The following is a 15,498-nucleotide window of genomic DNA, read 5'->3' as shown; positions in this document are numbered from 1 at the left end:
ATAGTTGTAGAATTTTGTAAGTTATGAGTTCGCTAACTGCTTCTCAGACAAAAGAAGAATTTGAAAGGATCTGGGATACTATTTTCTGAGACGCTTACAAAACCACACCTACAGCTTCTTTCACATGCCAAGTCAAGGCTTGGCTTGCGTAATGTTTGGTCTAGTAAAGGTGATATCCTGTATAAAACCCAATCTGGAAGAGTGGTTAAGTTCAATGATCCGAATGAAATTGATTTATGTGCAGTAAATACAGAAAACTAAAGTGGTGGATTTGAATTTACTTTGTTATAACACACTGAATTTTTTTTCTAGGAATTTACCTTATCATCTTGCAATATTCCTCTATTATTCTTTACTGTCTTCAAATATTTTTGACTGGTTTCACATTATACTTCGGGCCAGTACTTCGAATAATATGTGCCTTCCCACTGATATTTCTTTATGTTTGTTTGTGATCCTATAACTTTCATATAGCCTGATTTCTATCATATTTTTTTCGTGTCAGCACACTTGCAGCTCCCATAATTTTGACTCGTGCACCATTATACTTTGGGCCAAAACTTTGAATAATACGTGCCATCCCACTAATATTTCTTTATGTTTGCTTGTGATCCTATCACCTTCACGTAGCCTGATTTCTATGTTTTGTCATATCTGCAAACTTGCAACTCACATAATTTTGACTGGTTCCATACTATACTTTGAGCGAATACTTTGAATAATATGAGCCATCCAACTAATATTTCTTTATGTTTGTTTGTGACCCTATCTCCTTCATGTAGCCTGATTTCTATATTTTGTCATGTCAGCACACTTGTAGCCCACTTAATTTTGACTGGTGCCATATTACATTTTGGGCTATTACTTTGAATAGTATGTGGCTTCCCTCTGATCTTTCTTTAAGTTTGTTTGTGATCCTATCACCTTCATGTAGCCTGATTTCTATCATATTTTTGTCATGTAAATTTATTTTGTTATAATATACTGAAATGTTTCTGTAGGATTTTACTTTATGATTTATTATCACCAAAAGAAAAGAAAATTGTTAAAGGAAAGCGAAATGTTGTTGGTGACCTAAATGAGCACTTCGCAAATATTGGTCACGTAACATCGCTTGAGGCACCAACTCGAATTTTACCCGATTCAGCATATTCTACTTACATGCCGCCTCCATCGGATTGCTCTCTGTTCCTAACGCCGGTGTCAGCGGACGAATTACTGCGAGTTATATACCAACTGAAGAATGGGTCATCGGAAGGTATGGATGGCTCGTCGACAAGCCTATTAAAACGAATAATGTCTGATGTAACAGAATTTTTGGTTCATGTTATCAACTTATGTTTTTCAAGTGGACGTTTCCCAGCTTGTTTAAAGTCTGCACGTGTTTTAGCCCTGCATAAGTATGATGACGTGAAAGATCCAACAAACTACAGGCCAATCTCGATCCTATCTTCATTCGCAAAAGTAATTGAACGATGTCTTTACAACCACAGAGTGAAGTTTTTTGATAAGAGGGGATGTTTTAATGACCTTCAGTTTGGGATTAGGAAGGGTCATAGCTCTGAACATGCGATTCTGACACTCACACAGTTTATACACGACACATTGGATAAAAAAGAAATTCCGGCTACTATATTTATAGATATAAAAAAAAGCGTTCGATACTATTTGTCATACAATTTTGCTTCATAAACTGGAAAATTATGGTATACGTAGACCTACAAATTCTCTGATTGACTCATATTTAACTGGGCGCAGTCAGTTTCTGGATGGTGGAAATGCTACCTCTTCACTACTTGGTATCACTGGTCAAGTCGGCGTTCCTCAAGGGTCCATACTTGGACCTATACTCTTTCTTATTTATATTAACGATATCAACAGGGCGCTGGAAGATCTCGGGATAAATATAATGTTCGCTGACGATACGGCCTGTACAGTGTGCGGTGCCGATGAAATGTCGCTTAAAGAAGAATATATTGGCAGCTTTCGAGAGGATAGAAACTTGGTTTAGTGCCAATAAATTATCTGTTAATATGTCAAAAACCAAGTTCATGATTTTCTCTCGTACTGACCAGTCTTTACCTGAACTTAGTAGACTACCCATTGATGAATATACTTATTTAGAGCGTATATCTACTATGAGAAATTTAGGTGTGCTAGTTGATCAGAATATGAGTTGGAAGGAACACATTGCTAAATTGCGGATGAAGTTGGGAAGGAATGTTAGAATATTGCGGCATTTGAAATTTATTCTACCTTTTCATGCAATGAGATCGGTATATTTTGCCCTAGTCCATTCTTATCTGAGTTATTGTCTCCTAGTTTTTCTGAGTACATTTAAAACTCATATAAAACCACTTCAAAGGCAGCAAAATAAAGCACTGCGTATCCTGAAAACTTTCATCCCCTCCCCAATATCCCTACCATCAAAATCGCCAAATAAATGTAAATATTCTTTCCTTAATATATTTACCAGTGGAATTATTATTATCTTGTCATGGACTGATGTTTTGTGTTAAGTATTTTGCTAAAATTCTACCGAAAATTTTCTATACTCTTAAACCAATTCTATTTAACAAATTCTATTTAACAATATCTATTTAACCAATGTGAGCACGATTATGGAACGAGGAGATCTTCTAAGTATGTTGAACCCCGAGCGTGCACTGAGAGATCGAGGTTCTCACTCAGGCACTACATAACCAAACTTTGGAATGCGCATGGGTCGGGTCTTAATATTGGTCTTTCTGTTGGTACACTGCGGGATCATTTAAAAACTCTTTTACTAACCCTTTGATCATTTTAATTTTTTTTTTTTTTTTTTAATTCAGTTATGGTCTTCCCGCTGGCAGATTCTATTGGTAGTGTTTCCCCACGGCTTCACTTCACTATTTTTGGTGTTTCGTTTTAGTTTGTTCTCCATTTGGCTGCTGGCTTGGGGTGATGCTTGGTAAGTCATGCATTTTTCTTTCTTTTTTATCTATTTACAAAAGAGTGTGACGATGTACAAATGCAGTTATATATTATGTTTTTGTTTTCTTCATTTGTTATCAGTTGCCTGGTAATACGAGCTAGACTCTCAGCCGGGAATACCCATATTGTAGTTGTATTTAGTTTATAAATAAAAGAACCTGAACCTGATGTTACAATGTTCCTCTATTATTCTATACTGCCTTTACATAATTTGGACTGGTGCCATATTATACATTGGGCCAATACTTTGAATGATATGTGCCTTTCCACTGATCCTTCTATAAGTTTGTTTGGTATCATATCAACTTCATGTAGCTTGATTTCTATCATTTTTTTGTCATGTGAAATCGTTTTGATAATGTGAGTTCATCTCCCTTGTTGAATAATTATCTGTTAAAAGATCTATATTTTAAGAACCCTTCCTCAGAAAGTGAAAGGTCTGATGAAATCTTGATTAACATTTCACTGTCTTCCTGTTCTTATCATGATGTTGATGAATATGTTACAAAATTGCACCATCACTGTCCACTAAGGAATCCTTCAATGTGTTTGTCTGAACATTCAGGGACTGAAATCTAAATGGGATGGTCTATCTATTTAATCAGGTGATACCCAGCAGTGCCCTTGCCATGTAATTGGACTGTCTGAGACATGGTTGAGTAATGTGGAGGAAACTTCTAACTTTTACCTATAGGGATACGAAGCAATTCATGTACCTAGAAAGATTACACAATGTTCTGGTGGTACTACCATTTTTGTGCAAAGTCATCGTGAGAAGACCAGACCAGAATACGTGAGAAGACCAGACCTTGAGTGTCTTTTTTCGCAATTTGTATATAGTCGTACCATTTACTCTGTTGTCATTGAATTGTTAGCTGCTGTTATAAAATGCAAGTTTGTTGGTTTGTTTTATAAAACCCCTTATTACCTTTCACATCTTTTTTCTTCATCCCTTGCCCATTTTCTCGTTCAGCTTGATATAGCTTCTGATAAAAAATATACCTTTTGAGTGATTTTAATATTAACTTGCTCCAGCTTGGAGGAGATAAAGGAGTAGATTTGTCTTTTCACTCTAAGATCTAATGTTCTACTTCCCTCAACATTATTCCCAACTGGGTGAGATAAAACTAGAAACAATATCTCTGCCACTGTCGCACATTTTCAACTTACCATTCTCTTCTGGTTGTCTTCCAGAAGCTCATAAAATTGTAAGGGTCGTGCCTCTCCACAATAAGGATGACACATTTCGGATGTGAAATTATAGGCCTATTTCTCTACTGACTGTGTTCTCAAAAATTCTTGAAAAGTTGACGTATAACAGACTTGAACTTTTTTTTTCAGGCAGTTAAGTGTGAGGATGTTAGCCTCGTATTAACCGACTCTTAGTTCAGATTTAGAGCTGAATTCTCTACAGAGTATGCGCTAATTGATGCAACTGAGTTCATAAGACGGAAGCTTCATATTGGACTTACGGTAATCGGTATTTTTTTTTTTACTTCTCCAAAACTTTCGACATGGTCGATCATCCGTTGTTTTTGCAGAAATTAGAAAGTTTTGGAACAGTAGCCCTGTCCCTCCAGTGGTGTAATAATATTTTTTAGATTGTTTTCAGAGATCGATGGCATTAAATCGACAAGTCTGCCTGTAAAAAGTGGAGTTCCCCAGGGGTCGATTCTGGGTCAGCTACTGTTTCTTATCTTCATCAACGACCTCGTACAAACTGGTATGTCGGAGATAGTGCGATTCGTGATCTTTGTTGATGACACAAACATTTATGTTTGTGCTGAAATTGAGGTAAGCGTAACATCATTAGCAGAGCGATATCCATAAAGTTAGCTCATGGTGCCTCGCAAACAAAAGGGTTTTTAATGCGTCTAAAAGTAGTACATAAATGTTTATCGCGTGTCATCGCTCCCTGGTTGATTGTCCTTGTATTGATAATTCATGTTTTGATAATGTCCTTATTCCACAAACTCAGGTAATTAAAATTGTGGGTGTGCTATTGGATACTAATCTTTCTTATTAGCCTCATCTTTCCTATCTCCTGGGTATTCTTTCTCGCCAGTTTGATGTCCTCCACAGTGTTCAATCCTTTCTTCCCACAGAGGTAAAGGTTTCGCTGTATTATGCGTTTTTTAATTCACGAACTTTCTATTGCTTTTATGATTGGGGTGTGGTATGTTCTTCTCTACTAACTCCTATAAGACGCCTTCAGAATACAGCTGTGAAAGCTGCGTTTGACCTTCCCCCAAGGTACTCCTCTTTTGATTTGTATAACGATACTGGTATTAAAAAGTTTAATTCCCTGGTAAAAAGAAATATCTTCTCCATGCTTATAAATTTTTACATTGTTTCCTTCTTTACAAGCCTGTGTAGTTTTTAAAAAGCTCCTTCTTCGAATCTTTCTCTTTCCATTCATAAGTCCCATCTATCCATTGAACTTCCACCATTTCGAATTGTTTATTCCCAGCGTTCCCTAGTTTATCTAGCTACTAAGCTATGGAATTCTCTTCCCTCTAATATTTCATGTGAGAAGTCTTTTCCCATTTTATTTAAATCTGCTTGTAGGCTTATTAAAGTAGAGTAAAATGTCCACATTTTTATCTTTTTTATTATTATTTTTTTTGTGTCTGTAAGTTTTTGCCACTTTTTTGTTATGTATTGACGCATAGATCTATTTTATACTAGGTGTTTTTTTCGCATTTGTAATGTTGCTGTGTTGATTAAGCCCCCTACATACTCAGCTTTTGGGGATGCAATAAACACCGGATTCGTTTTCTTTTTGGTTTAACTCTTTCGTTTTTTTGTATATTGCTACATTAGAGTTAGATTTTACAGTATTAAATAAACAAATAAAATAAATAAATGAATAAAACCGAAATATCCAGAATTTTTCAATCTAAACTGCTATTTGTAGTCATGGAAAGGCAGTTTGGTCTTCGAAAATACTTACTTATCATCTCACTCTTTAAGGCGTTGAAAGAATGGTTTTATTTTTATATATTTGCAACGAAGCAGAGGCAATTTTCCTCAATTGACGAACGTCGGATTAACTCTTCCAAACCTATCCGCTTAGTACATAACATAATAGGTTCCATTTCTGGTTTCATATGCAACTTTACGAAGCGCTGTGAAGACAAATTTATGCAAAGCCCGTAGATGTAAGCCTTAGCTTTCTAATAAGCTCTTAGATAGCTCTTTATGACTTTTTAATGCAACGTTAGTTCTGGAGATTTTGGAATGTGTAAATAATCCAAGAAATCCCTCGTACACCTTCACTTTTTTGGGTTGTCAAACATCAACAGAAAGCTTCTATATCCTTTGTTTACGACTTCTCTTTATTCTAAATAAAATGCAAAACCCTTTCCACCTTTTCCACATTACAGAAAATTTTTCTAAAGATGAAATTGAACCATAAAGCGAAATCTTGGTCTTAACAAGATAATTTAACAAGATAAAGCGAAATCTTGGTTCCAACTTTGGGAAGATTGTGATTAACCCCAGTTGGGTATAAAGAACGAAAAGAAACTTCCTGAAAGCCGTTGCCCAACAACTAAAGATGATTGTCTATCACTATTCTGAGATGGCAAAGCACTACCCTCCAGATAAAAATTATCTCTATTACCCTTAATAAGACTCCTTTGTTATATTAGATGATATTAAAAGACTTGTATTAGATGAAATTGAAAACCTTCTTAGCTTCACCTCTGGAAATGCATTTAACCGTTTCAACTCGATCAATCACAAAAACGATCCAAAAAATAAAATTAATTTTAAAGTGCCAGAAATCCCGTAGAAACCTGCATCCAAAGAAGGGTTTTCCTCTTTTAATTCAACACCTTGCGCTTATGCGGATGGTAACCTGAACCTTAGTCGTATGATGCAGCCGATTAATAAAATGTATTATCAATACTAGGCTTATAATTAGAAAAAAGGCCTATCTTACCGCCAACACTTGGTCTAGTCATTGCAGATTTTTCAGAGAAGGCTTCCGGCTGTTGCACTGCATTATCAAGTTCAGTTTTGAAACCTGGCATGCGATCTATGACTGAAGAGTGGGGTCCGTATGTCAAAATAGAATCTGTAACATTTTGGAACAAAGCATCTTCGTTTGATAATGGATTTTTCTTTTCTAGGTCTAAAAGAATGACAGTACGTACATATAAATAAACTATATTATTACGATGGATAAAATAATCAGCAGATAAGATTTCTTAAAATTGCTAGTTTTTTTTCTAAAAAATAAATTGTTAACTGAAACTACCATATGGGTAAAGTAAAAGGAAATAAAAACAAAGCAAAGGGAAGATTTCAATGCTCTATCGTAGCACAACTTTCTTTTATTTACAAGAAGTAAATTTCTACAATAACCCTTACCCGTGTTATATAGATAGTTGTCAATATACTAGGATTTACAATTTGGCTATTAATAGTTCATCAGGGATGTACAAAGGGAAAGAGAGATTCAGACCGGTTGTCCCAAGAATACTGAGATTCTCGTGAATTTTTCGCAGAGTATCTAATAATTTACGCCCCCATAATTTTCAGAAGTTTTAGCTCTCCAAAACGTCTGTCATTTTTATAGGTAGCGCAATAGCGCTGCCTGAGTAAAGAGCGATGTAGACACAATGATATATGATAGACACAATGTATTACATTACAATACATTGTGTAGACACAATATATTATCTATTTCAATTTTATATTTTTTTCACCAAGGAATTTCGTATAGAAGGAGTTGTCATAGAAACTACGAAAGGAGCTCATTTGATTGAAATCTGAAAATTCTAGTGCCCTTTTTAAGAGTCAAAAGTGATTGGAGGGCAACCAGCCTCCAATTCCAAGCCCCAAAAAACATCCAATAAAAATTTTGAGATAGCCGTTTTATTCAGCATAGTTGAAAGGTCCAGTATATACATCGCTGGCGATGTTGGGGATGTCAACCCCCCCCCCCCCCACAGTCCTTACAACAAGGGCTGCAAGTTTTGTATTATGTCCATTGTTTATATATAGTATTTGTTTTGGAAAAGAGGGCATGTTTGACCTTTATTGTTCAAAAAGACCAAGTGCATTCAAGAGAAGAATTAAGGGAATGTTGAGGAAAGTGTTGAACTAAATCAAGACATGTTATGTACATACAGGTTACCAAAAGGGGGACTCAGGAATGACTTTGGATATTAAATTGGAACTTGACGAAATTTTTAAGGGGGATGATCAATTGATCAAGGGTATATTGTGCAAAAGGCACCATGTACATGTTAGCACTATTGCTAATATTACAACTGCTACGAATACTACTTCTACTGGAGTTAAGGATATTACGGTGAAACTTTCAGGGAACATTTAGGGGGATGTTGAACTAAAACAAAACACACTGTGTGCATTCGTGTTGCCAAAACGATGTATTAGCTATCTCTCAGAAATAGCTAAGAGCATTAAGCTGAAACTTTTACCGCGTTTAAAGGGATGTTGAACTAACAAAAAGGCAGTCTGTGCCTACTGATACTACTGCTGCAACTACTATTATTATTATTGCTGCGACTACTACCACTGAGGCTAAGGGCAGGAAGTTGAAACTTTCAGGGAAAGTTTAGCGGGATGATGAACTAAATAAAAACATACTTTTAATAAGCAGGTTGTCAAGAGGGCATATCAGTGGTATCCCAGGAATCGTATACCGTATGAAGTTGAAACTTTCAGGAAATGTTAAGGGGATGTTGAACTACTACTACAACTGCTATTGCTGCAACTGCTACTACGATAACCGCTACTAGTACTACTGAAGCTAAGAGTATTAAAGTGAAATTTTCAAGGAATGTTGAAAAGGATAGTTTTAAAATTATGAAATTTTAAGTTTTTGAAAGCAATTCCAAAGTGAAATCAAGATGCATCAGGCAAAAATAATTCAGCAAAAAAATATTACTGCAAAATAATAATTAACCTAATTTCTTTGATGACTGGAAAAAGATTCTTCAAAGCAAAATAAAGGAATTAGCATACTCACCAAGAATAAAATCCGTAAGAATCTGTACAATAGGACTTTTTTCGGGGGGGGGGGTACAAAAAAACTTTAAAAAACGCGTAAAAAAATTTATATTCATTTTTGTTATGTTTTTACAGGTCAAAAAACATTTCGGGGGAGGGGGCAAATAATTCATCCCCATTTGTATGAACTTTGTTCTCAGAAGCACGACAAAGGCTATGGGATAGAATGGAATGAAATAGGAAAGTAAAACTCTCCTATCCTCAGATTATGCTGATGATTAGAGCGTCCTAGAAGAAAACATCAGCAAAACAAATGATTTTTTTTTTGAGTATTTGAGATTTCCGGGCCAAGAATAGCTTTGAAATACTAAGTCGTTTAGACTGGGAATAAGTAAAGGCGAAGAGGTGATGTTGAGCAACGACAAGACCGATCAAGTCGATAGCTTAACTTACATAGGTAGTATTGTTAGTATGTAGAGCGCAGTGAAGAAATTAAAAGCAGAATAAGCAAGGTCCAGTTTTTTTTTTACAGTTGAAAAAAGTTTGGAAGAATAGGAAGATAAGTCTACACACCAAGATTATAATATTATAAGCAACAGTGATGGCAGTTGTCGAATATGGTTTTGAAACATGGGCGCTCCAAAAAAAACGGAGGAAGATTTGTTAGATGTTTTCCAGGGGAATTGTCTATGAATTCTTTTGCTTTTCTGAGACGGCAAAGCACTATCACACTGTTGGAAATGTTTCTCTAACCCGTAATACGACCCCCTTATGTTACCCAACTTACATTTCTGATAAGAAACGGTAGGCTCATTTTATATTCACGTTTTCGTATCCAGATACCCAGTTTTAAGACCCGTATTAGATGAATTTGGAAAACTTATTAGCTTCTTCTCCTACAACAAATTTCACTGCATCAAATCGATCAATAAAAAAAAACATATCCAAAAAATAAAATTAAAGTCTACCAGCGGCGTTGATTCCGTAAGAATCTGCATCCGAAGAATGTTATTCCAATTTTAATTTAACACCTGATACTTTTTATGAAGGTGACAATCTTGCAGTCAAGTGTTCCATCAGCAATTTGTTTCGGAGACCTTACTTCGGTTACTTGGCAGGGATAGCTGAAGCTCAGTAATACTCCTTGTGACCCATTACTGTTGCAACCTCTATCTGCAAACTTTTCAAGATTATTTTTTGAATGAGCTGAAACCAATTTGCAATACACCTCCTGACTGAAGTGACATCAAACATAGAACTAGCTGTATCAAGGCACTTACTGTGGTAGCAAATGTTCTTATCGACGCTGAGTCAACGGGTAAAAGTTTAGTTCTTGCTGGCCATGGTGCTATGACCTTGATTCACTTATACACTCAGCAATACTTCTTAAAATTGGCAATAAAAAAAAAACCAACATTAGTAGGCAGTCATATCCATGTTTTGAATATTTTACATATCGACGAGACTTAGCCTCCTCTACTCCTGGTAAATTTCGTTTTCAGCTCATAATCCATCTGGAATCAGCTAAAAATGGCGATTTTTCCTCATTCGCCATATTTTTAAACACGTTTTTTAATTTTTGGTTACCATGAGCCGTGATTCGTCTTTTACTAGGTTGCAGCTGCCACTGCAACCATGATGACAGTCAGATGACTAAATAACAAATCCCCGCCCAAATAAATTCAAGAATGAAAAGGAACTTCTAGCTTTAGAAATGTAATGACCTTTTCAATATAAATCCTTCAAATATGCAGCAGTCAACCCCTTAAACAGCAAGTGTTCACAGCCTCTCTGGTCTTGGAATAATTAAAGATAAAAAAAAAAAAATGAGAGTCATTGCGATTTTTTCAACCAAAATGATACAATAATATAACTGATGCCTAACTTGTAGCTATTTCATTTGATTTCTAAGAAGTGTTTGATGTAAATTTAATGGAAAGCCAAATCTTAGAATAAAAGAAGAACTATTTCACCTCCAAATATTAGTAATGGGCACGGCAGTACCAAGAGGAGGGGGAGGGGGGGGGGAAGTAGGCTGGTTTGAACCCCCCCCCCCCCCTAAATGTTTATCAGACTCGTTAAAACGTAACAAAAATGGATATAAACAAATATTGTATGCGGTTTGTGTGTTTTTTTGTCTAACACCGCCCCCCCCCCAGAAATTTATGAGTAAAACCCCCTCCGAAAAAAATCCTGGGTACGGCCTTGGTAATGAGGCAATGAGAAACTTTTACCCTATTTAGATACTAATTCAGATTCAAGCTTGATATCTCAATGTCGATGCAATTCTGGATTCTGATTTGAAGAATACTAAGAATTTCTATTTTTTCTCCTCTTCTTATAGCATCAAAAACAATTAAATCAACAAACAAAGTTCGGTATAAGACATGTTCTGATGAAATATTTAACTCTATTAATAAGTTGCTGTCTCTGAAATTCAGGGTTAAAAATTGTTAATGAAAATCATATTCTAAAGTTAATAACGTGCCAGGAAGTTCAAATGTCTGATAATCTGTGATAATCTACCAAGCCCACAAAAAACGAATTAGCTCTTAAAGACTTTTTTTTTATCGAAATCAAAATTCAAATCAAAGTTGAAATTGCCAGATTGGTAAAATGACAGGAAATAAAAGCAAAGCATAGGGAAGAGTCCAATGTTCTATCAAAGCATTTTTTTTTTCTTCTATACGCAAAAAGTTAATTCATGTAACGAATTAACTTTAATTAAAAGTTAATTCATGAGTCTCTATTATACAGCTAGTTTATCAATATACTAGGATTTACAATTTGGTAATTAATAGTTTATCGGAGATGTACAAAGGGAAAGAGAGATTCAGAAAAATAGTCTAAAGAGTATTGAGGTTTCTGCGAATTCTCCGTATAGTAAATTAGCCATGGCCTATAAAGGCTTTAGTGTTAATAAATATCATTTTATATCATATTCCTTGAATAAAAACTAAGATGCAGCGATTTTTTTTAATGAGAAATGAATCTCACTTACCTAAGATATGAGTGAGATCTATTGAATTGTAAAGGCTAGCAAGCAAATGACGGTTAAACTGAATTTGCATGTGACAAAAGAGAAATAAGATGTTAAAATTTGACTGTTAAGATGGTCGATGAGAAGCGAGTTTGTGTGTTTTAGGGGAGGCCCAAATGCGCCATGAGATCAGTAGGTTGAATTACTAAGCTTATGAATTCTATAAACGGTACAGGTAATGTACGAATGAATCGGCAACCACTAAAAAAAAAAAAAAAAAATGTTGTACATTTCTGTATAACTTGTTTTGGAGTTATACAGAAGACCATCACTAGCAAATTTGACACACCAATCATACTTATATTGGAACTACAAGGACGGAAATAGCATACTGAAGCATTATAAAATTCATTAGCAGAGTGTGGCTCAAGTTATATTTGCAAGCAAGGTTGCCACCCATTGAGAAAAAATCACTATGTTTTTGTGATTTTTTGGTTTATTTAGTGATTTTCCTCAATTATCTAGTGATTAATGTGCTGATTTAGTGATTTTTCGTTTAGGCAATATACAAAATCCCTAGAAATAGTTATAAATCACTAGATGCGGCAACTTTGTTTGCAAGATTGGCCGTGCGAAGTTCCAGTGTATATTTGCAAGTATTCTCTAACTAAAAATTACCTGCTCATAAATCATACTTCAATTTATTCTTTGCGGATTTAAAATGAAATCTCTATGAGTTATTTACCGCGGCATTATTGCATCATATGTGGTAGTCTATAATATTAGGACTCAATATGGAAGTTGCATTAAAGAAAATAAAGTAAGTGCAAGCTATTCAAGAATACAAATTCATTTGAAGTCAGAGCGACCATTACAAAAGCAAAAAACAAATACCTTGACAGCATCCATCCATGGCAGAACTAGACAGAACTGCCAGTTTTGGCTTTTGACAGTTCATCTTAGATACACTATCATGAAATTCAAATCCAGAAGCATTCTTCGAAACATGACCCTGTGCAATTAAATGTTCCTTTATATTATTAACATTTGGACATAAACAAATGGGACACTTCTTTTTTTTAACAGCTTCGTGTTCTATATAATGGATGACAAAGTTTGAATAGTTATATATTTCTATAACGCATATTTCACAGTTAAATGACAGTCCTGTTTCACAATTTGTGGACTTATGCAGTTCTAATAAATAAAAAGACTTTTCAATCTTTCCACAAGCATTGCAACGCCATTTGCCAAAACTCGTCTCTTCAATAGTAAGTTTCGTTAGCCTTTTTATTTGAACAGTTGCTCTTAAATGGATTTTTTCGAGTTGCTTTGCTTGTTTAGATGGACCAGCCAACCAAATAGTTTCTGGTGCACTTGACAAATCCATATGAAACCCACTACGTTTCTCTTGAGAACGACCATTGCCGACACGACCTACAAGAAAAGATGTCAATGCCAGCCAGTTGAATTATCAGCCAGTATAGTGTTTGACCAATACAAGTCAAATTAGCTTCGAGTTGAAAATGGAACGCAGTATAAAAAAACTTTTATGAACAATGTTATGAAAAAAAAAACACACAATATATGATCAATTTCATAATTTAGCGCCCTCACGTACATGAAACACACCCCCCCCCCCCAACCACCCTGTCGAAAAACAATATCTATTCTTACCAAAATCAGGATTTATATCAGGATTTACACTTACATTTCTTGTAAAATTTCAGGATTTACATACCCATTTGAATATAAATTGATAGACAAATAGACAAAATAATAAAAATCGTAAAGAAAAGGGAGACGAGGACAATTTGTTGATTGATATCAATTCTTATCGTTTTAATATCAATGAACAAAATCATATTTTGCAACCTAATATCCCTAATAACATCTTACCTGGGAAGCGATTGGCTTTTAAAAATGCAAACACAAATAGGAAGATTGAATTGTCATTCAGAGTACTGTATTCTTAATCAGTTCCACTCTCACCGTTGCTTTGAGAGGGTCTTCCTATTTTATTTTTTGTGTTTGTTTTATAGTTTGATCTTAATTACCCTTTGAATTTTTATACGTTTTATTTTATTAACCTACACTGAGGACGGTCAAGCGGAGGTCCTGACCAAAATATTAGCATTGTAATCTGCGTTTTTATTTCACTGGCTGTTATCATCCTCATTTCGCTCTTCCTAACGGCTTTTATGGTTTTGTCCGTATTAGCCAGTGTAGTCTTAGAAATTATTTAGACAAATAGGAGATCGTTTTGGTGGGAAGAGAAAATCTTTCCTTAGAATAAGAGAGGAAAAGGTGAGTCAATCAAGAGGTTCTTTCTTAAGCTGTAAATTATAGGAGCCATTTGGCATAACTCAAAAGTGAGAAAAAAATACCTTCTCGTTTCCTTCGTGGTATGTGTGATAAGGGAATAAAATGTTTGCTGGACAGCTGTAACATCAAATTATAGAAATCATATTTTAAAAAAGGTACAGCTCACTTTGACGAGCATGCATGTAGTCTGTGTCTCTTGTCTCAACTAGACACGTTTTTCTTCCTCCTATACTTACCTTTTTATATTTTTGTTTTTAAATTTTTTCTGAAATCCTTCGTCATTGTTATTTAATCAAAGAAACTTGATAAAAAGAACTTAAACCTCCTTTTTTCTATAATTCCCAAAACAAGGATATACCTAATATACCTTTCTTTCCTTCTGCTTTCACCTTACGTTGGAGATTGCCAGTGTGGCCAGTCAAAATTGGCTTAGATTGCAGCTGATGCTTCCCTGGTGAATTGTTAGCCTTTTCGTTTGCTTTTGAATCAGTCAAGGATGAGGACACTAACATGTGACCAGCAGAAAGTACATGCTCCTTCATATTGTCAATGTTCTTGCACAAGCAAATTAGGCACTTCCGTTCTGTTCCTGCTTTATGCTCCAGAATATGTATAAAAAGATCAGGAAAGTCTTTGATCTTAACGCAGCACTCTTCACAGTGGGATGGTAAATGTTTCTCACACAGTGTACTTTTATGAAGCTGAAGTAAAAGCACAGAATGTTGCACCTCTTTACATATGTCACATTCTAGTGGGGTAACTTCAATGTCCGTGAGATTTTCCTTATGTATCCCATTCGTCGGTACATTAGGCTTAGGAGACTCTACCTCTAAAGGATCAAGTTCAACAGGAGAAGACACTGCAATTTCTGGTAATGACATAGTAGTTTCAATTGGAAACGAATGTCTATTGTAGCTTGATGATGCTTCTTTCTCTGAAATAGGTAAATAAATGGAAATAATAAAAACAACAACTAACGCACGATTTCCGCCCTTTATTTCACTAGTTTATGCGCTGATAAAGACCTCTATATGTTTATAGTTATATTAAAAAACCTATTTTACCTCCCAATTTACCCCCTCCTGCCCTGAGACCATCGAGATGGTGGTGATAGAAAACTTTTTAGACGCGACGGTGCAGATAAGAGACGTTGACGGTATTTTTTTTTTGGGGGGGGGGAGAGGTATCAGTCGTTTATTACGCCTGCGTTTGAGATAAATTTTATGGTCATTATG

General features: G+C 35.3%; 1 protein-coding gene across 2 annotated transcripts in view; it reads right to left on the bottom strand.

The window, feature by feature from the left end:
- Nucleotides 1-15,498, bottom strand: part of LOC148950893 (uncharacterized) — a 150,618-nt gene that overhangs the window by 82,633 nt on the left and 52,487 nt on the right. For both annotated transcript variants that reach the window (XM_089090499.1, XM_089090500.1), the window contains exons 5-7: nt 14,631-15,197; nt 12,833-13,375; nt 6,920-7,111 (exon numbers count right to left, since the gene is read on the bottom strand). In XM_089090499.1, coding sequence (XP_088946625.1) covers nt 6,920-7,111; nt 12,833-13,375; nt 14,631-15,197 — 1,302 coding nt within the window. The remainder of the gene's footprint in view (nt 1-6,919; nt 7,112-12,832; nt 13,376-14,630; nt 15,198-15,498) is intronic.

The sequence above is a fragment of the Artemia sp. Qi Xiang Cuo genome, chromosome 6 (assembly GCF_049724085.1).
Source record: "Artemia sp. Qi Xiang Cuo chromosome 6, ASM4972408v1, whole genome shotgun sequence".
Classification (NCBI taxonomy): domain Eukaryota; kingdom Metazoa; phylum Arthropoda; class Branchiopoda; order Anostraca; family Artemiidae; genus Artemia; species Artemia sp. Qi Xiang Cuo.
This window is presented reverse-complemented; position numbering and strand designations above follow the sequence as displayed.